Source organism: Anguilla rostrata, chromosome 1 (genome assembly GCF_018555375.3).
Source record: "Anguilla rostrata isolate EN2019 chromosome 1, ASM1855537v3, whole genome shotgun sequence".
In the NCBI taxonomy this organism is placed as follows: Eukaryota; Metazoa; Chordata; class Actinopteri; order Anguilliformes; family Anguillidae; genus Anguilla; species Anguilla rostrata.
In genome coordinates, this window is record NC_057933.1 from 17112045 (window position 1) to 17137702 (window position 25658).

The window sequence follows — 25658 nt, forward strand, 5'->3', positions numbered from 1 at the left end:
TGCTCACGCTACACAGCTGTTACAAGCATCGTTTTTGAAACTCACCTCTCCGCCGTTCGCGTACTCCATGACAAAGCACAACCGGTCGTGAGTCTGAAAAGAGTATTTCAATCCCTAGAGGGGGGGAAAAACCTGTGACTTTAAGGGCAACACTCACTGGAACAAAATAAAGGAATTCCAGCTGAATTTATATTGAATTTCCACAACATCTGTTCGGTATCTTGACTGCAAATGAGCTTCATTACAAATGACAAACAATATACAAGCAACGCTACGATTATATTTAGTCTGAATATATACTGTTGTTGCGCTACAGCAGCGAAACAGCAAAGTTCACATTGCAGTATTAACAAATATCAAAAAGCGCTTCAGTGCTCCACTGACAATTTAATAAGACAGAAATATGTTCCCTCAAATAATTTCAGCAGGTACTGCGTGCAACATAGGCCCACCAGTGTGTGAACAATATTCTCAGATAGTGCCTATTTAACTTACTGAAGCATTATATTATATTTCGTTGATGGGAATTTGGTTTCCAGCACAACTGTTGTCTGGCAGCTGATGGCCCGTAGGACCTTATTCACCGCTATGCAGACAGCATGTGTTATCCCAGCCACTTTAGGCAGACAGTTTTGGGGGGGGGGGGGGTTTGCTTTGTGAGCCTTCACAAGGTTTGATAAAGGCTTTCTGATGGCAAGAAGCCTTTCAGAGCTCTCAATGAAGCCGGCTTCTCTAGCTGGGTTATTTAGCGTCGCTCGAGTTCCCCAAATACGAACCCGGTGCCTCGTTTGAAGGGCGCTCGCCCACGGAAGCTTGGAAGGCCACCTATTCAGTGGCTTTGTGGCGGCGGTGGAGTGTTTGGGTTAGGTGTATGGAGGAGTCTCTCACCGTCAAGAATGGGTGCTTGGAATTCTGTAGCACTCGATTTTCTGTGAGTGTGTGCGCTACTTCATCCTGAAAGATCACAAAGAAGGTTTGTACAACATCAACAATGAGCGGCATTTAAACCCCCCCCCCCCCCAGCTCCTTTACTCACGCATGCAAGGCCACCGGCTACTCACTTTCGCTACGATTACTTCCTTTTTCAAAATTTTCATGGCATAGTATCGACCTGTGGCCTTCTCCTTCACTAGGATGACTTTGCCAAAAGTGCCTTTCCCAAGGAGTTTGAGGTATTCAAAGTCGTGCATAGTCTAGAAAAAAAAGAAAAAAAGGTTACGAGAGATTAGAACTGCTACAAACGCATGCTCTTATTGCACAACAAAAACTTACTTCACCAGCTACAGAATGCAAGTTGAAAAAAGTCTCAGTCATGTGATTGTGCCAACATATTTCTGGTGCTTGGGCAGATCTTGGGAGGGAAGCACACTGCACTTGTCACTTCTATAACTGTTAGGCTATGCGTGGTGGACCCACGTTTCACCTCTGACCCCTGGAGGTGAGAAGAATGTTGAAAACGTGCGCGAGGAGGAGATCCAGCAGGGTACCCGCGGGACCTTTGTGTCACGATTAGAGACACGACCGCACGCCCTTCGTGAGGCGTCGAAGCAGAAGGGAAATGTAATCTGGTGTTAAGCTGAAAGGGGGCCGAGGCGGGCGGGGCGTCAGAGTTTGGCGGCGCCGGCCGTAAAGCGAGGTGAGACTGGGCGCGGCGGGACGGGGCGGGACGCACCACTTTGAGTCGAGGTTTGGTCAGGTAGGCCTCCATGTCCATGGGGTCAGGCGAGGAGTCCATCATCTCCTCCTCCTGCTTCTGGAGGCTGTCCGCCACGGTTTGGATGGCTTTCGTCCATTCTTCCCTAACCGCGGGGAGAGAGAGAGAGAGCAGGAGAGAGCAGGCCTCAGAGTCTGACATTCACGCTCCTCATCCAGTCAGCTGCCAAGCTCTTTTGCGACAGTTGGCTCGTCAGAGGTCTGGAAATTTACGTCTGCCAGCGATGTACAAAGACGAGCGTGTGCGCGCTGTAGGCCTCGAATACGTCCGTGTCTGTCGGTGGCTGTACGCAAATCCCTGGGTTCTAAAAACCGCATCTGTTTGTGTACGAATCTGAGCTCGCGCGGGCGGGCGGGCGTGTGTGTGTGTGTGAGTGAGTGTGTGTCTGTGTGTGTGAGTGAGAGTGTGTGTGTGTGTGTGTGTGTTTGTGAGTGTGTGTGCGTGCGCACACGCGTGCGTGCGGAGACGCCGCCCGCGGGCGCCCGCTCACCTCTCCTCAGGGGTCTCCACGTGGAAGGTGCGCTCGATGACAGTGGTCCACTGCAGGCAGCGGATGATGAATGTGTTGGGCTTGGGCCGCTCTGTCTTCATCAGCTGGCACTCTGACCACATCCAGAGAGAGGGGAGGGGCAGAGGGGGGGGCCGCGGTTACAGCCATTTGTCTTTATTGCCGGAGCAGGTGACACTACGGGGACCGGCACCAGCCATTCTGGGGCGCGGCGCGGATGCGGCGGGATCAGCGGGAGTAACGGCAGCCGGGGGAAAATGGGGCGGGGCCCTGGCGCAGTTCCTCTATTAGACACCAGGGGATCGTAATACGGCAGCTTAGGGTTCTGGGGGAGAACCCTGTCGGATTCCACCCGGCACTTTCCTGTTATTACATTTCACACATCGCTCATACCGTTTTATTTCTGTTTAAGTAATAAAGCGCTCAATAGATCTGAACCATAGCAAGAGCTCATGACTCCGAGCCTGGAAGTGAGAAAAAATAGTGCGTACTGTACAACAAAAAAAGACACTGAAGCCATAGCCTACTTATTTCTCAAATCAGAACAATCACAATCCCAACACACAGCTAATCGTTACACCTGTTGTTAATCAAGTAGTCTTCATTTTACTGGTCATATGCAATTTGAAACGGCCTGCGGGACTGTGGGATGTGGGAGTTGTGCTTGAGAGCACAAGCAATTAATATTACAGGCCTAATATAAGGTTTAACAGTTTTTTATTGTAATATTTAGATGTTAATTAATATTTAATACCATGCACCAATTAAAGTGAAGACATTTCAATGTGCTATAAGAGGTTCTGATTAATTAAAATGTATGAGAAAAAAATTTAGATGTTCTGTATTTATTCCCTCTTATTGACAATCAGGAAGTAATTCTTTTTCCCATATGTAGTGCATTTAAAACTATTCTTCACTTTTTCTTGAATACTGAACAAAATATATAAGTAATAAGGTAATTAGATAAGTACAAAGTAATCAGTAACAGCAATATTGTGGCAGAATTCTACAGATTTTTTTTTTCTAGCTACAAATCTGATGTACCTAGAATACAATAAAATCTTAGCAGGCGACAATGAAGACAATTAATATTGATGTGTTCGAAAAATGATTGTGTGCTAAAAAAACTTCCACTTCCAATTCCAAATGAAATAATACATTCCAACATGCCATAAGCTTCAACATAAGCACCAGTTTGTACCGATATACTGTGCAGATAAGTATTAGAATGCCCTGAAAGAAAATAGTGGGAGTGTATCAAGTGTATCACCACTGTGCTACAGTGTCCCTCATTAATACTCCTGTAAAACACAGTCCCAGCTGCAAAAGCTTGGTCCAAGCGTAAGGGACACAGACCCCACGGTGAAAACTCTGAGAAAGCTCGCTGATGGAGCAGGCTAGAGAGCTGCAAGATAAATAATTGAAATCAGGCAGTTAATAACCACTATAACTCAAGGGTGTCAAGTGGAAATGTTTTGTTTAACGAACAATATGCTATCTAATTACTCTGTTCAATCATCTGCAGAACACAGAAAGACCCAACTTTCAGTGTGAAGACTGCCACTCTGTGGTGCTGCTACACCTCTAACGCTGTGGGGGTAGGAACTCTGGGTACACCTGCCAAGGCCTGTTTTCAGAGATTTTTTAACCCATTTTTTTTTTCTTAAAATATGGGTCATAAGTAAATAAATGAATTTCCAGGTCATGTGTCACGGGACTTCAACAGGAGCGGTGGTGGGTAATAACAAACTTACGTGCTACCGAGAAGTTATTTAATGGCGTTTCCAGCTGGTCGACATCTTGCGGTCGCTCCTTATACCCGATGAATGTTCCGTCGCTCTTCAACAAGAAATACCTCGGCCTCCAGGTCTTGATGTACTCTCCTGCAGAGGAACACGGGAAAGGGCTCAGCACATTTGTACAAGTCTAAAGACCAAATAACCGGTGGAAAACCTTCCTGCTACTGGTTTCTAATTCCAGCAATGTTCCGGTCGTATCTAAGATTGGTTAATTCGCCCGATCAAAGTCTCCGTCCCACTTAAAGCTATGGATTTCTGCGCCCCATTTCCGCGTAAGATGGCGGGGAGGCACGCGGGTGTTCGTCACGAAGCAGGCAGGCCTGCCTCCCCTCCCTCCATCCCCCACTGAGCTCCGAAAAGGGACACAATCCGAGTGCATCGATCCTTCTGTCAGGAGACACCCACCAATGAATTCATGAGAGGCAACAGAACTCAATTTCTGCCGTGGACGTGTCGTGAAACGCTTTGCCAGATGTTCCGGAATCCGAGAAACAGCTTACGCACCCATAAAGGAGAAAGGGCCCCGTGCCGAAGTAGACCTGAATATTTATACAAGAAAAGTGTAATTTATTTTTAATTACTGGAGCTGGGTATTAACCCCATGCAGTGCCTGTACAAGCTGTCCTTAATTGCCCCATTTCCTGTGACGGAGCAGGCTGGAGAGGCGGCATCAGTCAATCCAAGGCTTCTGCTTCCCCACCAGGGAGACAGCGAGCAGTCTGGGAGGGTGGCTTTCTGAACCTGAACCAGTAAACCAGTAAAGAGCAACACCTCCTCAGTTTACACAAGCCTTCAGAAATGAACGCAGGGCTCAGAATCTGGGCTCTAGTCAGTGTTGTATTGTTTCCTCTGCGTAGGCTTAGGCTTTGACCAAAGTCAGTTAGCCACGTTCTTTTCTCTCTACACCGCCCAGTTCTCAACCTTCAGAGGAGTAGAGAGGAATCACCATACTGGGGGAGAGGTCATGTCCAGGTTTCCTTGTGCATTAGAGACATTACAGTTCATGCCCCTGGTCTTTTGTAGATTATGTATTATATTATGGAATATAGGGGTGTTAATGGGGCTCTGATAAAGCCTCTACCTGGTTTAAAGCTGTTCGTATGAGCAACAGCGATGAGCCCGGAGGACGGGGGGCGGGGGGTTTAGAGCTTTGCGTCACTCACCATTATGGGATTAAATCATTAAAATGGGAAGCGGGCAAATTGTAAACACCTGATTTACTGCAACTGGCGGAGTAGGCAGCGCGAATCGCGCAGGAGAGAAAACATCTGCCCCAAAGCACTGTACACTTTACATTTCCATTCAGAGCAGATGTCCAATATGTTATTACTGCTGTTGCCATTTTTCATCATGACACGGGGAGAGATTTTTCATCTCTGTTGTGCAGAGTAAGTGTTTTAAACACACGTAGTTCATTTAGAAATTAGTTAAAACTTCGGCGGCGAGGTTCAGAGCGGTTTCCAGCAGCCACGGTTCGGTTTCGAAACGGTGCATGCGCTCCTCGTTGAGCAACGCGCTCCCTCGTCGCCCGAGCGATGCGCCGTGAACTTTCATAACGCGCTTGTTCAACGCCGTTGTGCAACGCCAATTAGAGGCCGCCCGTCCGGACGATCGAAAACGTTTCAAAAAACGTGTCAAAAAACGTGTCCTTCGACTAATTAACGCGACCGCAATCCAGGGAGCCCCTTGTTCTCGGCTGCCGCGTCGCGCGAACGTCTGAGTGGTCGTGCTCCGGTTCCACGACACGCCAGCCGCAGTTCTCTCCCTGTACGTCAGCGGTGAGGTGAGGGCCTCGCAGCAGAGTCGCATCGTTAGTCGGAATTAATTGTTCTGGCATGTGGGGGCGATGTCTGGTGGGGGGGGGAGGGAGCGGGGGGGGAGGCCCTGCGTTCCCGAGGCGACCAGATCCTCACTCGGCTGTGGTAAACGACTTGGCTGACCCTCTGCCCCCCTGCACCCCCCCTCCTCCCCCCCCCCCATGTCCACTTGCCAAGGTAGGCCGGGGACAGTATGTACGCAATGCGGGGGGAGGACAAAAGGTCCGGCGCTTCCGGAACAGGGCCTGCGCTTCAGAGGGACACAAAGCTCCGCTGCGCGACACACGCCGTCCCAAAACCAACAGGTCATTATTTCAGCAGTGCGGCTGACAGCGCGTTCATTAAAATGCCTCATCTTCTGAGGCACAGACCAGAGGCCGCGGTGTCAGTCGCGCGCACGCACGCGGACGCGGTTAGCGGCGCGGGGAGGGGTCTGGGGACCGGGACATGGCACGGGCACAGCGGCGGTGACAGGCAGGGACAGATGTGTGGGTGAAGGGGGGGGGGGGGGGGGGGGTTAGCACAGCGGTCAGCAAAGAGGCACCTCAGGGTCTCGCGGGGGGGGGGGGTCCAGCGACCGGCTGCCAGCCCCCATGACGCACGCCCCTGGCCGCTCGCTGCGTGCCCCTGGTGACAGCCGGCCCCGCCCCGCTCCTCTGCGGAACCGGCTGACATTCAGGCTGGCTCCAAGCGCCCTCCAGCACGTCAGCATGTTCAGCTCGCCCTCGCTTCCCAGTCCTTACTTCATACATTTCCCGCCATGTTTTTTTTAGAAAGGGTTTAGTCTCCTCACACTCGGGAGTAGAGAAGCCGAACAGAAACCGTGAGGCTGGCTTTTGTGCTGTCAGCAGAGCGGAACTGGGTTTGCTGTCAAGAGGTTGCAGGTTTGATTCCCAGGTAGGGCAATGAACAGAACTGCCTCGGTAAATATCAGCTGTGCGAACGTACTAAAAGCGAGGTACGCAAATCACACAGGATTAAGGCATCTGCTGAGAGACCAAATAATAATGCTGGAAGGTGGTTATTTTGACTTTATTAAAGCTGATTTTATGAGAATTAAAACTCCGAACACGCTGGAAATGGCTAGAGGCCTGGTAAACAGAGCGAACCGAGAGCGCGTGGAATGGTGTAGCCGCGCTACGACGAGGACGCTCACCGCAAAAGAATGTGGCACCGCAGGTCCACTCTCTCGCCCCGCGGCTCCAGACCGAGACATTTCCCAGCCGAGCTGCCGGGGAGTTTCTGGGGAAGCGAGACCTAATTGCCCGCAGGGGGCTGTTTGTCATAACTCGCGCTCGTGTGCGAACGACTTCCAGGCGAACAACACTCGTGAACCGGACTAAAAAAAGGCCTCGGACCAGAAGAATGAGCAGACACCGAGCCAGCGCCCAGACTGTGGAGACAGGGTCAAACTTGGGCACCATGTCCAACAGGCCGCTCTTACAGAGCAGCGGGGGCCTGGGAGAGAAAGAGCCAGGCCTCCGTCTGGAAAGCGATAAGAGGCTCTCCCTCCAGCTCGCCGGACAAGAAAGCCTTGGCACGCGCGTCTTAACTTTCACACACTGCCTCGTACCGCAGCCTCGCAACGAACGAATCGCCCGCTGTCTATTAATCTCTTTCTCTCTTCCCTCCCCCGTTTGAGCTCTTTCTGTAAAAACAACATCTCAGTTCCTCTCACCTTCTCCTTTTCTAACGTCCTTCCCCTTTTAGCTCTCATCGGTTCTACTTTCTTTGCATTGACCCTTTTGCACAAGACGAGCCGGTTTGCCTATTTTCCACACACACCCCTTCCGAGCGGCTCCGGGGCAGAGGGGGCACAGCTGTACTTTTCCACCTCTGGAGGCGGAGCCTGGGTCATGTGACCAGTCTGCAGCGCTGGGTAGTCTGAGCCAGGCCGTGGGTGGTCCCGAAAAGCGCGCGGGGGGGGGGGCACTGCAGAATGACAACGTCCTGATTGGAGGGGGGGGGGGGGGGGGGGGGGACAAAACTCAAAGCTCAGATGTCAGAGTGAGCAACACTGCCAGGCATTTCCCTGGGCTTTTTCGGGGGAGTTTCGTCACCTCTGCAAGACCGCAGAGTGACGACTGGAAGTGCAGACGTAGAGCTTATTTCCATCTTACAGCATCTACTCCATGTACGGTTGGACCTATTAATTTAAAAAGGAAAACAAATAACGCTTGCAAATACTGAGTGACGCAGCCTGGCTAGCGCACCAAAGGGCTTGCTGCTGCTACAGGACATACTGTAGTTATAGCACATCTGGCACACGGGTTTTAGAGCTGTGACAGAAATATAGCGGCTACTCTGAGCATCTAAAGCCCGATTCTTCAAAACAGGAAGTACCAGAGATGTAGGATGCAACCAAGCGGGAGATAACATCAAAAGCAAGAAGGCACTTTTCATGCTGGTTTTTCGGTCATGCGAATCATACACATCAGTTCCTTTCAAAGTCACCGCCAGTTCCATTTGGGCCCTCTCTGAACCATGTTCTATGAATGCCTAGGCTTACGTTTATTCCTGCTTAGCATAACCACTGAGAAGCAAACTTTTCCAACACTGCAGAAACGGGGAGAAGAGGGAAACTCTTGGGTGGAGGAGGGAAAATCTTTGAAGGAAGGAGGGAGTGAGGCAGGAGAGATGCAAACTCTCTTCTTCCCGGGTACACGTTTCAATACAGCCACAGATGAAGGAAGGAGTCAGAGAAAGAACGGCACCTGTCACTGCGGGTGTGAGAGGACAGACAGAGGATGAGATGAGAGAGGGAGGGAGAGAAAAACGCAATGGGGAATCAGACTGGGAGAGGGAGAAAAGAGGGGAAAGAACAATCTGCCTCCTTGTAGTGTGTGTGCTGGAGGATGGGGGAGAGAGAATGAGCAAAAATAAGGGAAGAGGAGAGAACGAGAAAAGAGAGGGAGAGAGGAGAAGAAAAGAAAGAGTGAAATCTGCTCCATGCCCTCCTATGGTGTAGCGAGGGGGCCCAGAAGAGGAGCTGTCGGGGACTGATAGAGTGTCTTTACATGACAAACAGCTGCTGAGGCTGGGGATGCTCACTGGGCAAAGTGGAAAATAATGAACAGTGAGGCTCTGCCAAACAAAAGGGAATTCATCTTTATTTGCCAACTGCTACGCGGCCTGAGCCCGGACGGACACGCCGAGCCGGGGCCACACCCCCGCACCACGCCTGCCCGCCCGCCCGCTCGCCCCAGACACGCCCGTGTAGCTACCTACGCACACGCCGCGTGCCAACACCTGTACGCACGCCGGCGGCACGGAAAGACCGCGCCAACACCTCTTGTAGCCTTTGTGCCACCCGCCGCTTTCAGCTGGCCCTCTGAAACAAAATGGCCGACTTTACCTGCCCTGCCCAGGAGGGAGAGGGTTAAGCCTGAGACGCGTTTCGGTATCTGCGCTGCCTCTTTACACGGCTCCAGCAGTTAGCGTTTGATCTCCATCTGCACTTGAAGGCAATGCGAAACAGAATGAAACAATTTAAGAGCGCGGGGGTAGTAAATCTTTTCCCCCACTGCCGCCACCCTGTGCTCCCTCCTAACCGTACAGTACAGACGATCATTTAGAAAACCCACAGCTGTGTCGGAGATCTATGTGCGCTAAATGCAAATTTGATTATTCTGAGCAAATTGCCTCTTTAATTGAGTCTCCCACATCATTTCCACAACTTATCTTTATATCATCCTCTCCATATTTGAACTGTAGAGGAAAGCAGCAAAAAATATGGTTTAAATAATGTCATCCAGTATGTCAAAAGAAGTCCAATTCACACAATGTACATGAAACTTGAAAAATATTTTTTTTAATTTTTTACTGGGCATTCTAATTGCAATTTTAATTCGAAACACATAATCATTCCACTGAAACTGCATAACAGAAGATATTATACAAAACAAACGCATACATACTTCAGAAACCTATCCTTGCAAATTTTAATTCTGTTTTAGTTTTTATCAGCGATTTATAAAACGCATTCTCCACCCTGATCCCCATTCCCCCCTTCCATGTCTTCCCCTATGTGCCCTACAATCCCCTGCCCCACCCATGCCCCCCCCCCCTCCAAAAAAAAAAAAGTCCTTAATTCTAGTGACAAAAGGTTATCTAAGGCTGGGGTGTTATGGCCCAACCATTGCATTTCTCATCAATCACTAATGGAATGTTGCTCATTTATGAATGTAGGCCTTTTCTTCATTTGCACTAATTGTAAGTCGCTCTGGATAAGCACGTCAACTAAATGACTAAAATGTAAATATAAAATGCAAATGGAAAAACATTTTATTTCCTCAACAGTTACATTGCTCAGTATGAGTGTGATTGATTTAAATTGAAATATATGACAGCAAACGGATTTGCATTTTAAAACCTCTAGCTAAATTTGCTAGATCTGCTCATAAAACCATCAGATTCAATTACAGCAAAGAGGAATTCTGCTGAACAGCTATACTCTCATTCCAGAACTGCTCCAGTCTCCAGCAGTTCCCATCGGGACGTATATGACCACGTTTCATGTCTCCTATGGGACAGAAGCTAAGAAATACACTGAGCCTTTCCACATAGCACATAGCACATGTCATTGCACAATGCTCAGCAGGGTTAACACAGCAGGGTTAATTACAATTGTTCTGCTCAACCATGTCAGTTAGTACGCTAACCTCTAGCCTCGGAAGTTCAGTTAGCTGAACACAGCTCGCTTTTTTTTTGGCACCATCGTGTAATGTGCCCCAAATCCTCATAGGTCAGACGTTTACAGAAATATCCCAAGTAAGGTCCTAACTCCTTCAGACCTGCAGAGCTTCATGGATAAGGCTTGACCTGTAAGGTAAACCTCCGGCCTTTACCCTTGACTAGTGGTTCAGAGAATCTGCCCTCATGGTAGCAGGTCACTAGCCTAAGTCCTGACCAGACCGCCTCACCCCACCAAGCGCACGGGCACCCCACCGTTACCCATGCGGGCCCCATCGCCCAGGAATACATTAACGATCCTCCAGACTAACAAATCCATGTTTTTTAACATAATAATGGAAAATATGTATGAGAGCACACACAAGAGCTCAGCTGCCTGTCTGAGGTTTTGTGTCTTTCCGTCTGTAGCCTGTGCCTCTCTGTCTCTGTGTCATCTAGGAAGGAATGTCCTGCTTAGCTTTTTAATAAACACATCATGCAAGTTTCACACTCTTGAAGAAAGACCAACCCTTGGAACCTGGCACACACACACACACACACACACACATATGAACAAAGAAGCCATGAGCACTTTTCAGACCCAGCACCCAGCAGCTGGACTTCCTGAGGGGGGCTGCTGTTTCGTTTTGTTCTCGGCCGTTTGTGGCTGGGGATGAGACGAAGGAAGTGGGGGTGGGGGTTGTGGGTGGGGTGGGGGGGGGGGTGCTGGTGACACTGTGTGTGTGTGTGTGTGTTGTGGGGCAGGGGGGTGGAACAGGGGAAAAAGTGGGGGTGAGGATTAGGGAATTAGAACTGAAAAACGGGGGGCCGCGTCTTTTGTTGGTTTTTTCCTGGGCCGCCCCCTCCATCCCTCCCGGCCCATTCTGCCGGGGTCCTGCCTGTAGCCTGCAGCTGCGCCCGGCTGCCCTGTGCCCTGCATCTCAATGAGCCGCCGCCGCCCGCAGGAGAGGGGGCTCCCCAATGGAGAGGTCACCGCTGACAGACTGACGCTACAAAACAGGCTGCGGCTGAGGCCTACCCTCTCCCCGTGACCATATAAGGCAGCCCGGTCTCACAACGGGCATATTCACAGGCCGGCCCAAACCGCCCAGGAGTTTTGTCTCTCTCTCTCTCTCTCTTTCTTTTCTCTCTCTCTCTCCTGCGGTCCCCTCTCTCCTCTTTTGTTGGCTCCTTTCTTTCTCATGCAGCTGGATGGGAGCGCTCTGCGGAGCCTTTGGCAGCGCTATCAACAGGTCGCCCGCGCAGGCCCGGCTCGTCTGGAGGGCCGGCTTTTTTTAAATTCCACGGCGGCCGCTGCCGCTACCGCTACAGGGGAAAAAAAAAAAAAAAAAGAGGGGGGGGGGGAGGGGGGCCGGAGTCGGCCCCTCGTTCTCACGCTCGTAAGAAAGCCCTCGCTTCTTCTCTGCGGCGGGTGACACCTGCTGATTACCATAGAGACACTGTGGGAAGTTCTCGCTCTTTTTTTTTGTGTTTCAGCCTTTTTGTTCCCCTCCCCTCGGTAAACAAGCGGGCCATGGATTAGTTAACCGGGTTAATGCACACGACAAACAAACAAACAAACACGCAAATTAAGAAGGACCAGATCTCTGCTCGTCCAACCCGCTCTCACCAGCAAATGGACGCCCGGCCAAAATGGGCGGTTGATTATAAAACGGGCGGTTAATTATAAAATGGGGAACAAAAACAAAAGATGAAACTAAGTAAACCCCGAAAGTAATCGCTGCAGAAGGAGACGAATCAGAGCACCGGAGAACAATGCTCTCATTCAGAAAAGCAACCTGGTAGAAATAAATTTACTTCCTTTAGCAGGTGAAATCTGGGAGCCGAGTTCTAATACTGCAGTCGATGCTGGTTCAACATGAAGCGAGACAAAATCTAAATAAAACACGAAAGCATCCAAATATGTAGGATGGGGGAAGAAACAAAGTTTTTCCGCTAAATAAAAAATAGACGGAAAACTTTTTCCCAGAATTGATTAGAAACATCAGCAGCGCAGAGACTAATGTGGATCTGACAGAAGTGGGAATCTTCAGCAATCTGCCTGCACAGCCAGACTCCATCTGAGAGAACAGCTGAGTGCTTTTGCGCCTCCATTTTTTTAAATTCTTTTTTTCTTCTCTTCTTTTTTTACAGGTGCCAGGAAAAGCGGGCCGGAAGATTGATGGAGGAGACGGGTCGCGCCACGCCACTCGGATGCAGCTTCCGACGGGGGTGAGTCATTAGTTTGGCACGGGGTGGGAGGGGTTGCGTGAGCGGCAGGGGTGCACGGGAGAGAAAGGGGGGGGAGAGAGAGAGAGACAGAGAGCGAAAGAGAGACACAGAGAGTGTGTGTGAGAGAGACAGAGAGAGAGAGAGCAAGAGTGAGAGACAGAGAGAGAGATAAAGAGAGTGAGAGAAAGAGAGAGAGAGGAGAGTGTGAGAGAGAGACAGAGAGAGAGAAAAAGCACACGAGAGACAGAGACAGAGACAGAGAGAGGGAGAGAGAGAAAAAAGCGAGAGAGAGACAGAGTGTGTGAGAGAGAGCGAGAGAGTGTGAGAGATCAGAGAGAAAGAGAATGAGAGAGAGAGTGTGAGTGTGTGTGTGTGTGAGAAAGACAGAGAGAGAGAGAGAGAGAGCGAGCGAGCGGCTGGCGGAGCCGCTGTCGCCGAGCGGGCTGCCTCTGCTCAGCAAAGCAAGCACACAGCGGGCCCGCCGCGCGCGCAGACAAGTGACAGAGGTGGCGGTTCCTGCCCTCCTGCCTCCCCGCCATCCATCCGCCGCTTCCGACAGCTGCGCCCGCGCAATTTGCCTTTCCACAGCACATTTAGCAGGAGCCCGCGTCCCATTACCCCCGACGCCGGGCCCCTGCCCAGGCCCAGACGCCAGACAGGACGGCCGCCGCGCGGGGAGCCCCCGGCCCTCCAGGTGCCACCGGGAGGCGTGGCCCGGGCGCCGCCGAGCCGTGCGCCCGGCTCCAGGGCTGGCGCGGGGCCCGAGCCGCCGGGCTAGCGGACGGCTCGTATCAGACGGTCGCGCTCCGTCGCGGAACAAACTTAGAACGGCCACGCCGAGCTCTCTCGTGTTTTAAAGGACAGGAGGGACGGGAGACAAAGAGAAAGACCTCGCTCACGCTCAGCACTTTTCCGGCACGTTCTTTGAGAACACGAGGGGGCGGGGAGGGAAGGGGGTGAATCCTGCTTTCGTGAAATAAAGCCTCGTTAAAATCTCTGGCAGACAGGCAAACGGGCGGAGCTTTACGACAGCAGAGAGATAAAAAAAGCCCTCCCCCCCCGTCCCCAACCCTGCCCCCCCCGACACGAAACTCCACCAGCGTGACGCACACACGTGCGTAAAAATAACGGCAGCCCAAACCTACAGCCCGGCCAGGGCCAGACCCCCCAGTACTGCACACAAACAATTCACAGGTGTCTTCTGGTTACTGGCCAGAGAGGGAGCGCGTCTGCAGCCCGGCGCAAGCGAGCCCACACGGGCCTAAACAGGAGCAGGCTGCTGCGATAAACATCGCCAGACTTTTATAAAAAGATATCAGTACAGTAGCCTCCAGACAGAGGATGTGGTTTCCAAGCAACTGAGTAGCTTAAATTAAGAATCCATTTTCTTTCTCACTTGCTGGTTTGTTTTTGGTCCCCCGCGCCCTCCTCCCGAAACCCCCCGCCCCTTCATTCCTTTGAAGGCACCGCGGGCAAGCTGGCTGATCCCGCCACACACAGTCCCTTGTCCGGGGCCTCGTTAGCCTAACGAAGGGGACGGCCCCGCGCGCGGAGTCACCTCTCGTCGGGGTGGGGACATCTCAGACAGACGGGGGCCGAGCGGAAGCGGGGACAGCGGCGCGGTCGCGACACACTCCGCTAAGCTCCTGGCCGCCGCGGCCCGACTGCAGCGGGAAGCATCGCGATTCGGCCCTTCAGCGTTCCGCGATATTCCGCCTTTAAATAAAATCAAACGCCCCCCCCCAGTTTCACTTTCGCGTGAGATGTGGCCGCACAAAATCGCAGTCGCGCTCGTTTCCTCTGACCTCTCAACAGGCAAGCGGCAGCGGCTCATGGGCCATGGCAACACATAGATAAACCAACCCTTTCACCCCCCCCCCCTAAAAAAATACATAAAAATGAAGCTTCTTAGAGAATACACAGTGCAGTTTGAATAAATAATAAACACAGAGCACTGATCCACAAAAGAGAATATTCTTGGAAAAATACTTTCACCCGTTTTGTTTGACACAAAGCTCTCCACTCGTGCGATTTGTACTTCGTACTCGGGTGCGATAATGACTGTAGACATTGGTCAAAAGGCAATGAGGGTTTAGTTGCTTGAGTTTGACGCAGTTAAATGAAGATGAAGACGTGTGGAAGGCTGGGCAGCTGTGTGCTGCTGTATCCCTGCGAGTCTGGGCATGCTGGCAGCTTCCCATGCTGTCCAGCGCTCCACCCAGGAGATCAGCCCCATACAGCTGCAGCGTGGTTCTACTGCCGTCATTCCCACCCAGACAGCTCAGTAATTACCCTCACACCCCCCCCCCCACCAACGACACGCACGCACGCGCACACGCGCACACACACACACACACACACACACACACGCGCACACACGTCCGCATGTACACATATACATGCACAAACACGCGAACGCACACAAATATACACACACACGTCTGCATGCAGACATACACACACACACACACACACGTCTGCATGCACATGCACACACACGTGCCCATAAACATATACACGTGAACACAAACATGCACGCACACACACACACACGCACACACGCGTGTAGACACACGCACAAACACACAAAAACTCTTCATCAAACAGAATAAACCCAGCCCTCATAATCTGTGTTTAAACTACGGTGCTGACCAGACAAACAGACCTGAGCCAATAGTTAGGCTGATGTCTGTGGCAGGAATGCTTTGTTCAAGTAGGGAGGCATTGAATGTTCACCACAAGGGAGTGGCCTCTGGTTGGGAGTGACTCACTCAGCTGTTCCTGTCCCCACCGACTCCTCTGCACTGTATGGAGTTGGCCAACCACATTAACACCCAGCTGAGAGAAGCCAAGAACTACTGTACCACTCATACAACTCTAGCCAAGTGTGGCTAGAGGAACCATGCTTCTTCCACTTTATGCCACTGCCATAGCTTTATTAAATAGGAAATAGAACCACTCATCCCCCTCTGCTGTGTTGCATATGACTAATCTGATAGGAATCAAAAAGTTTCTGGTATTTACAGAAATAAAGAAGTTGATACATTTGTGTTTCAGCCCTTATCTGGACTTCTAGCAAGGATGTGATTCAATGTGAAAATGAAGCATGATATCAGGTTGCAGGCTGTGTGTGTGCACATCTGTGCATTTGTATGCATATATGCGTGTGCGTGTGTATGTTTGTGTGTGTTTTTGTGTGCATGTTTTTATGCATATGTGCTTGTATGCATGCATGGGTGTGTGGTGTAAGCATGTGTGTGTTTGGGTGTGCGTGCATGTGTGTGTATGTGTACCTTGTGAGCGTGCGAGTGTGTGCACATGTATGCTTTTGTGTGTGTGAGTGTGTGTGTGCACACTTGAGCATGTGTGCATGTGTGTGTGTGGGTGCACGTGTGAGCATGTGCATGTATGCTTGAGTGTGTGCCCGTGTGGGTGTGTGCGCGCGCACGTGTGAGCATGTGTGCTTGTGTGTTGGGGAGGGGAGGCACCATTATAAGATGGTGGGCCGTAGAATCAAACTCCCGAATCCCAATGCTTGAGGACGGGGGCGGGTCTATCGCCCGTCTCTCTGAGGCTGAGACGCGGCCGGGGGGTAGAGCGGCCGCAGTAGCGCCCGCGCCCCGCGTTTGAGCGGCAGCACGCCGCCGCCCCGTCGCTCCCCCTCCCGCGCCGAGGCGCCGGGGCCAGGGACGCCGTGACAATGATGCGACATTAAAACCCATCTTGTCAAGAGGCCTTTTCGCGGGGGGACGGCTCGCGGATGCCCCCAAATCAAAACATGGCTGTTCCGGGCGACGTTTTGCCGAGCACAGCTGTTGGAACCTGACAGCGTGCCAGCTCACATTCTTGAAGGGTTGTTTGCTCGGCGTGCGCGAGTTTCCTCCTCGCTTATTTATTCATTTTTAAGTCAGCCCGTGTTGACTACCACTCAAAATACGAGAAAAAGTGCAGCTTTGAGGTAGAATTTTCCCCCCTCCACAGGCATGGTATATTGCATGCTTGTGGTCTGGGAAGCTAAACGGCTAAAGTATTACCGGCATTTAAGATACTGTAAGGTAAGGTGTTCCGAAACGCGCTCCTGCCCCGCAATTTCAGGAAAAAAAGGGAAGAGTGGAAGTCTAAGCATGCGCTTTTGAGTAACTCAACAGACGGTTACAAGTTTGATCCTCAGCTGAGGTGTTGCAATCGCTCCTTTGGGAAAGATTCTTTGCCAGTTTGCTTCTGTAAATATCCGTATGTATAAATGGATAATGCATAAAATGCCAGCTGTAAAATTCTTCCTGAATAAGGGCGTCACATCTGCTGAGCAATATACCATAAATTATGTAAATAGCTTCGCGATCATCTCCTGCATCCAGCTCAATGAGTGAAAATGGCATGCGCACAAACAGGTGCTGGCTGTAGAAGGCATGCAGTGATCAACACTGTCAGGGACAACCCCCCCCCCCTATCTTTCTACAGAGCCACAGATGAGCAATGGAAAAATGAACTTCATCTCCTCTTCAAAATGAACATGCATGTTCCATCCGGGTCCTTCACTTACCCTGATATAAGAATGTCCTTGTCTTCTCGTACTCCCCTTCAAGGGACTGCCTATAGCTATTGGGCTATGGTAGCTGTAACTGTAGAACAATGCGTCAACACTAGAGTACTAAATGTCTGGATACCACAGCAGGGTGGAACTCGACAAGAAATGGAATGTATATGAGTTGCTTGATTTTATAATATCAATAATGTTGTGAAGAAAGCAGGGGTCATGTGGAGGACACAGCAATTTATTTGAAAAGTATTTATAGGTAAACTGCCCTTTGATGTGGGAGACATGCAAAAACCACTGTGTGTCTGAAGTTTCCGGAACATTTTTTTAAATACTGCAGACAAAACATCCCTCTTGGTCGGCTGTGTATTCGGAGAGTGCTGCATAGCGGTAGCTGTGATTAATTAATAATGCAGGAACAAGGCTCCTAAGTGAACCATATTACTTTTTATTGGATCCAGTGCAATGACAGCGTTCAATGCAACCCTGGGATTAAATGGAATATTTCAAAAGGACTTTAAAAAAAGTTAATGATGGCAACTGCACACAGTGCTTTAGCAAGAAAGCGGAAATGAAGTCCAAAAAGCAAGAACAGCTTTTCCCTCTGGATTTACTTGTTGACAAGTTAGTCCAGCATGAAACACTACCGTTATGTTCTCAAACTTTTAAAATGAGCACATTTCATACATACGAGCATGTTGCTTCCTTGGTACTCGGTCACAAAATTGGTTATAGTTTGGACCAACATTTTGGTCAGGGGACCACTTTGGCCCAGGAGGCACAATCCATCATGAGTACACATAATCATGCCAAAATCACACTTTGCAGACAGACATTTGAATAGCAGGATGTAAGCACCGCACGTAAGGCATACCTAGAGGAACTGTTGTTTTGCGAAGTCGTATTATTTTTCGATGTTTTGCTGAGTATCACCATTTTCCATCAACTTTCCTTTTTGGTTTATCTAACCATAATACAGTGCAGCTAGGAGTACGGTGGTTCCAAGGTAAATAAACAGTCCACACAATAGGGATGGGATAAATGAGCACTATGCCAAAATAATAGTGTGGGCCCTTACCTACATAAAGTTAACTATGATTTCCTCCATATCCCCCAAGAGGTAAAGGATTAAAACCATTTCATATGAGACGTATTTAAAGATACATGTTTTATCTAATGTAGAGTGATGATAAAACTGCACCGCTTTTCTACATAGAGAGGGACACAAACAGCTTTTCGTGGTGAAAACATTTGATTCAGATTAATTAACAATGGACTGCTCCATAAATCCAGCTTGAAAAGAGCAAGCGAACTGGAACCACGGATCGGACTGGCACTGGCAATACCAAACAATATTACATTTTCAGGGGATGAGGAAACTGACCAAATAGCCTAATCATTTTTCTATCATGGCTGTTTAAATCCAGCTCCAGTAGTGTAATAGCAACACCTAAATTGATTAGACGGTATTTTAATAAAGCAATTTCATATGTGCTTTTCTTTTGAGCATATTTCACTGTCAGAAAATAAAATAAAAACATGTTTATTCCAGGAAACATAAAACTGCAAGAGTGAAAAACAGGACACTATTGAAAAGGGTACATCCGAGGGGGAAAAAAAACTTTCACTTTTCTTCCAGTTTATACAACAATCAATAATACTACAAAGGAAAGCTGCAATTCATTTCATGAACAAAGAAGCATTAACACACATTACTGTCTGAAAGACATACTCATACTGCACCACAACGCATGACAACATAGTCATCTCTTCACTCTTACAGGTCATAAATGTGCTTGACTTCAAAGAACAAATACTGGTGATTGCAAAGGTTCCCATAACTGCCACTGTGTGACCGCCATCTGATTGTGTGAGAAAAATTATCCGACCCGAAATGCCCACGAAGAGTGCTTTTGTCCCTTCAACACACATTCAAAGGCAAAACAAATCTGTTTTCATCGATAACTCATTACTGCGCGAACGACCGAACGCCATGTGGCCGAAACAAAAAAAGACCTCCCGAGCTCGTCCAAGTTCACCGAGTGCGAGTGACGTCGTTGGAGGAAAACCTCCCAGTTCCTCTTGCGTTCAAAGTGAGATTGCTGCCCTGCTGCAGGCCATAAATCCGGAGCGCGCCGAATTCCCAGTTATCCTCTGCCCAGAACCGTTACCGACTGCGTCTGTCTGCATAGCTGAACTGGGATGACCCCGTTACAACACAGCGCTCCGTTGTGTCCGCGAGGCGGCCGGGGGAAACTGTTGAGCTGCGCTGCGGCGCGCCGTCTGCCTCGGCCCTGCCCGCGGACTGCCCGCGCTCACATCTGTCAGGGCTCGCTCTGCTCGTCCTCTATTAGACCGTTTCCTCCCGATTTCCAAGCTCCTCTACTACGCGGGCTGAAAAGCGTGAGGCGACTGGTTAAAAAAACAACCGCCCCGCTTTGGCTCCGGAGAGCCGTAATGGCCGCCCGCGGGCTTCCGTTTCTCACCCGCTTCATTCCGCTATACGATGTCTTAGTTTTACCAGGTTGACCCCTGCTTAAAAGAGTGATGGCACTTTAAAGGAGGCTGGAAAGCCTGCGGGGAAAGCAGCCCTCCGGAGCTGAAGCAGCGCTGCTCGGGCTGCACACACAAAGCCGCGCAAAGCCAGCAGGTATGTGAGGAATTCCACCTTGTATAAACACAATGGAATTCCCCCGCTACGAGCCTAACTCTGCTTTAGATCAATAAACCGGCACCCTGGTGAGACCACAGCCATTCTTTTAACTGTAACAGAGATGTGGTTCATCAAAAAAAAACTATACACTACTAACTGTGATGTGTCCTTTTGCGCCTACAGGCAGGTAAAGATTTGAGAGATTTGGGGTGGGGGGAGGGGACTGATTAACGTCAGTAAATACCTTGACAAGACGTTAATCACTCCCCAGCTCTAAACCACTGAATATTCATTCACCCCGCGGAAGGGCACAAGAGGAAAAAGACTCTGCTTCTGAATGGCGAGGCTCTGCTAGTGTTTGCGCTCCTGCTCCAAACATTTTTGCCGGGCTTCTGTCACAACCGTGGCAACAGCTGCACACGCTGCGAAATGCACTGATGTGCGGCAGTTAGGCGACAGCGCGCGGGGGTCATTCAGTTTATCCCGAGTTCCACTGAGGTCAGAGGTGAAACTGCTCCAAGTAGAAAACAAACAGGCACCTCGCACGGCGATAACCGGGCTGTGTCTGGTGGTTTGCTTTCGCCCTGTTGCCATGCTGTGGTTGACGGGAACAAGGAAAGCCACACTAAACCTGGACCTAAACTGAACGCACCAGGAACAGGTGTCTTTGATTTTGACCAAGCGTCAGACCAATTGTTTGTTGTCCATATCATGTGCTTTGTATTAGGCTCAGCTCTCTCAAGGGCTCAACTGATGGGTTCAGTTACTGTGACTGGACAATCTGGACAATGAAATAAGAGTTATGTTGAATTAGGATCTGCCATATTGCTCACATACAGCAGCTACTGGTTCTATCCATTTCTAATTCACCATGCCGATGAGCATTCTAAGAGGAACATCTGACAAACGTTTAACAACAAAACCACAGTATTGCATAACCAGGTGTTAAAAAGTAGTCAAGTGAGAGTACCTATTGACCTGGGAGCTAAACAGTAAGAGGCGCCATTTTCTTATTCCTTATTACTTATGGTGGGAACACTGTTGAATGTAGAGACACCCAAAACTACCACTACCACAGAACACTGAATCTCAGTGAGCCATTTCATGTTCATAGCAGAGTGGTCTGTCAGCTGTAACAAAGATAAGAGGCGAGTGCTGGGGGTTTACAAGAGAAGTGTCCAGATCCAAACAGTACCGCAAGGTAGCAGCTCTGGAACTGCACCTGTAACCCACAGTCACAGGTTCCAATCCCAAGAGAGGCACAGCTGCTGTACTACTGAAAGCACTGAGCCTGAATTAATTCAGTAACAATACGCAGAAGCATACATGGATGATATGCACAATGGTAACAGTTACTTAGGTTTGTGTCATTTAGGCTCATGAACGGGTGTTAGAATGACTGCTCCAAAGTGGATTTTTAAATCAGTATCCAACGCTTCCCAATGCTCCAATAATAGTCTCCAATGCCTGTTTAAATTAGCCTACCTTTCCAGCACCATATAAAATGGCTCTCAAATATCTCTGCTTATGAGAACACATATCCTCAATACTTACACAATAATCCCATTGTATTTGCAAACTGAACAAAAGATACATAATATACAGCTCAGCAAAAACATTTTCTAAATGAAAATATTTACAGTACATTATCTTCACACTCAAACTCAAAGTGAAATAATTTCATGTGTACTGTAGATATGTAATGTAGCGTGATAATACACATAGTAAAAAAACAGAGACTTCTGTTCAGTAATAACTATAACACCATATTCTAGAATGTCTTATTTAAAGTTAGTACAGTGCAAGCCCAATGAAAGTCTGAATTTATGGGTGGAAGAAAAGGGCTCTATTTTATGAGGGGAAAGGCCAATTAAACTCCGGTTTCACCCTGAAGAAAAGGTTTTTGCTGGAGGTACAGATTCTGGCCACAAAGGCCATGAGAGAAATATGCTTTCACCACTACTTTAGGGTAGTTGGTTAACTACTTGATTCCCAGCATACTGTTGAATTAGAAGCGAATCATTTTATGCTTGGCTTACAGTGTCATTAAAGTACAATTATTTTCTTCTGAAGGCAAAGTACAAAGTCCCTACTACACAGAGTTGAGTGATTAAAAATACTTCAATTATCAGTTCTATCCAGTGGTGTCTTACATTTTTCCACATAGTTAAAAATAACTGTTTTGGAAGTGAATATAATGCATCTCATATTAACACTAGGTCAGGTATTGTATTTGTGTCTGTGCACCAACATGCACTGATTCATTGCACTGTCATTATGCAAGTTAGCTATGAGAAGTGCTGGGAACAGCTCTGATAGTTCTTGCCACTCTACGGAATGCTCTAGTTTGTATCTTAATGAAGGTCAATCCAAATGAAACACCTATTCATTTCTTTACTCGATGACCAAGAAAAAAGTGTCAAATGTTGATGCTTTGCCTCAAGTATACAGAGACAAAAACCGCATAAAATTTAAAATTCTCGGCCAACAAATAATCAGGCGAATGTGTAAAGGCCTGATGCATGAAGGATTGCCATAATCTTTACAGTTAACATCTGCATGCGCTCCCAGTGTTATTACATGCACATGAAACAAGCAGCCAGCACGGCTTCCTCCAGTGTCGCAGGCGACAGCGTGCGCAACGGCGCGCCCGCGGCATCAAAGTGCAGGAGAGGAGAAAGCGTTTACCTCTCTTGTGCAGCCATCCCTCCTTCACGATTACCACATCAGTCATGGTGGCCTGCTGGGGTGGTCCGTCCGCGGAGTCCGACAGGGAGAGACGGCGCTCTGGTCCCCAAACGCCCTTCACTCAAACCGCGGCAGGAAGCGGGGAAACCGGGAGCCGCCTTCTCGCGAGTTACCTATCGCATTCCGCGGCAGGAGCGGGGGGGGGGGGGGGGGGAGAGAGAACGAATAAAGATTAACCTCATCCGAGGGTAAAACATTTCCTGCAACCCCTCCAAACATTAACATAACGTCCCAGCCGAACCTTCCTGCCGCTACGAAAACAAGCGTGATCACCGGTCTTTCTGTGTCTCCGAGGAGACGGTGGGGGAAAAAACGTGTTAGGCTCTAAAACCAATCTATGACCAAATGATCATAGATTGATTTTTTTTTGTAAGAAAGGAACACAGGAACCTCAGTTATGAAATAATCCATTTTGACTGTTATTCCTTCATACCCAACAACCTGCTAGCTTTCTTTCGAACAATTTGGTATTTGAAATATTAAACCGACAGGCCTGCATCTAATGAGAAGACAATGGAAAAGGAAAATTCCACCTCAACCCCTCAACCACCGGCATGAACAGTCAGTCTTCATTCGATGCCCGATTCGGCATTCCGGAGCCATCTGTGCTCTTGACCTTTCGAGTCACTTAAACGCATGCATGCAAAACAAAAAACCTGCGAGTTAAGTAACGATGAAGAATGAAGACAGCTTTCAGGTAATCTCCGCAGCGCCTGTTCCCCTGCCACCCGATGCATGAGACATATTGCCGTTCATTACCCCTGATAGCGCACGGATATCAATTTATTCTGCCGTCTGTGCGCCTGTGTGTCAAACCCCTCTGTCACAAATGACCCGTTTACATTTCCGATGACCTCTTTCTTCACGGCTGACGGCTGGGGACGTCCACAGGAAGCAGCGCCACTATTGACAGCCGGGGAATGAGCCGCAGATCTAAGGGCCCTGGACTTAATGCGTCTTCCATTAGAGCGGACATAAAGGTGGCTTTTATGCCATCCACAGTGAGTCTCTCCTGGCAACTCATTATCTGTGATTTGCGGCTCAGTCAAAACGCGAGACAGGATTACTGCTAATTTCGGTTGCAGAGGAAACCAAATTAATTTTTTTTCCCCCAGGGTTCTGGAAGCAATTTCCACAGATTCCGAGTGGCTCCGCAGACTGATCTCGCTATCTGGACAGAGACGAGCATCCTCCCACTCGAGGAGTGAAGTTAAGAGTCAAGTTTCAGAATTTAGATACATAATCTGTGTACAGTTTGTCCTTTCTTTTCTGTTCTCATAACCTTGGACAAAGACTTCACAGTGGAAGCCAGAAAAGTCATATTAAGCACTGGTGGTCCTACGTCTCTGAATAACAGGATCCTGCAGCAAGTTGCTCCTGCACCTCTGCATATAAAATCTCCATAGACAAGCTTCACATGCCTCAAATACACCACCTGCAATGCCTTCATATCGGACTGGATGCACGCACATGTGCTCACGGGCACCTCGACACTTCGTTAATTACAGAGCCGGGGCGGGTCGGACCTGTGACGGGCGCGTTCGCGCGGTACAATGGCAGCTCCGAAGCCGACGCGCCTGCCGGTAACCGTCATTAATCATCTTCGCCTTCACGCCACTCCGTCACATTTCCAAACAAAAAACGAGCAAAAATTGAAAATCGGGGAAGCGTGGGGCGAGCCGATAAATACGAGGCGCGCCGTTTCGGGGCCCGCGGAGTCGTCAGCTGCCAGCCTGCGGGGCTCTCCCCCGGCGGGGGCGGGACGGGACCAACCCCTGCTTGTACAGAGCGAATATGAGACGTGCCTATAGTAAATTCACACTCTCACTCCGGCTGAGCCAGGGAAATTGAAGGCTGAATACGCCCCAGTGAGTACTCTGGCCTCGGTGTCGTTGCTGCTGAATCGCACAATAAATCAATTCATCTGCCAAATGAAACGTTTAACCCACCTTTACGTGAAACAGTGAGACCGAATACGGGGCCCGGACGCTTCTGAGAGTAACCCTTTGCTGGTTCAGACTGCACGCCCTGGGAGGCTGGGCGAGGTGCAGGGGCTGCCGCCGCCGCCGCCTGCACGAAAGTAAACAAGTGAGTATTTTGACTGAGCCTGCCTCACAGGAAGTCATTCGTGCTCGGTGACCTCGCCGTGCCCTTTACCGCTCCAATCCGCCACCTACACCAGCATAAATGTTGGTACACAAACACCCCTCTTGCAGAGAAAGAATGCAGACAGGGATTTGAACAACTTTTTTTTTTTTTTTTTTATAAACCTTGAACAGTCATCGAAGGCACTGAACATCTAACAAACATACCTCTTCAGAAGGGCTCAGGAAGGATACAGGAAGAGATGCTTGCATTGGTATTCTGCTGTGCATTGTGATGTTATCGTATAAATTTCATCAGAAAGTTCATTTGTAACCGCAGAGGTGTCCTGCCTTCTTGTATAATTGTACTCCGGAGCTTCTGAAACCCAGAGCTCGAATAGCGATTTGGGCTAGTCTGGGGCGCTACAGAGAGGTTACAGCTGGGGCCTGCGCCTCAGTCCGGCTAGAACTGCTGCGTCAAGCCGTCTGCTGAGAATGTGGTCGAAAAAACAGAACATGGTGTTCCTGTGACTTTTCAGACAAACACCCAGCTGTCTAAGGCTTCTCCTGCCCATCAGTTAGCACCGTGATTCAAACAGAGATCAAACGCTCTGGATTAAAAGGTACCCCTCTGGCTCTCTCTCTCACACACACACACGCACGCACACGCACAGAACCCGCAGGGAGTGTGACGGAGCAGACGCCCTGCTCTGAAGCCACCGGCAGCACTGCTGCTAATGTGATCAGCCTCGCTCGGCTACTGTGGGCTGCGGGGGGAAAGAAAAAAAAAAAAAGAAGAGAAAAGCTGGGCAACCGCCAGCTCTCGGCCAGCAGCACTTGAATGAACCCAGTACCCTGACAGGAGGTCACATGGTAAAGGGGGCCCGGGGCCACC

General features: G+C 49.4%; 1 protein-coding gene across 2 annotated transcripts in view; it reads right to left on the reverse strand.

Moving 5' to 3' along the window:
• The window catches only part of akt1 (v-akt murine thymoma viral oncogene homolog 1), a 40397-nt gene that overhangs the window by 10452 nt on the left and 4287 nt on the right, over nucleotides 1–25658 (reverse strand). The window contains exons 2-9 of one of the 2 annotated variants that reach the window (XM_064326225.1): nucleotides 24629–24749; nucleotides 22620–22792; nucleotides 3977–4105; nucleotides 2205–2316; nucleotides 1673–1799; nucleotides 1062–1193; nucleotides 889–954; nucleotides 46–114 (exon numbers count right to left, since the gene is read on the reverse strand). In XM_064326225.1, coding sequence (XP_064182295.1) covers nucleotides 46–114; nucleotides 889–954; nucleotides 1062–1193; nucleotides 1673–1799; nucleotides 2205–2316; nucleotides 3977–4105; nucleotides 22620–22665 — 681 coding nt within the window. In that variant the 5' untranslated portion in view covers nucleotides 22666–22792; nucleotides 24629–24749. The remainder of the gene's footprint in view (nucleotides 1–45; nucleotides 115–888; nucleotides 955–1061; nucleotides 1194–1672; nucleotides 1800–2204; nucleotides 2317–3976; nucleotides 4106–22619; nucleotides 22793–24628; nucleotides 24750–25658) is intronic. The other variant, XM_064326216.1, reaches the window with a different exon arrangement.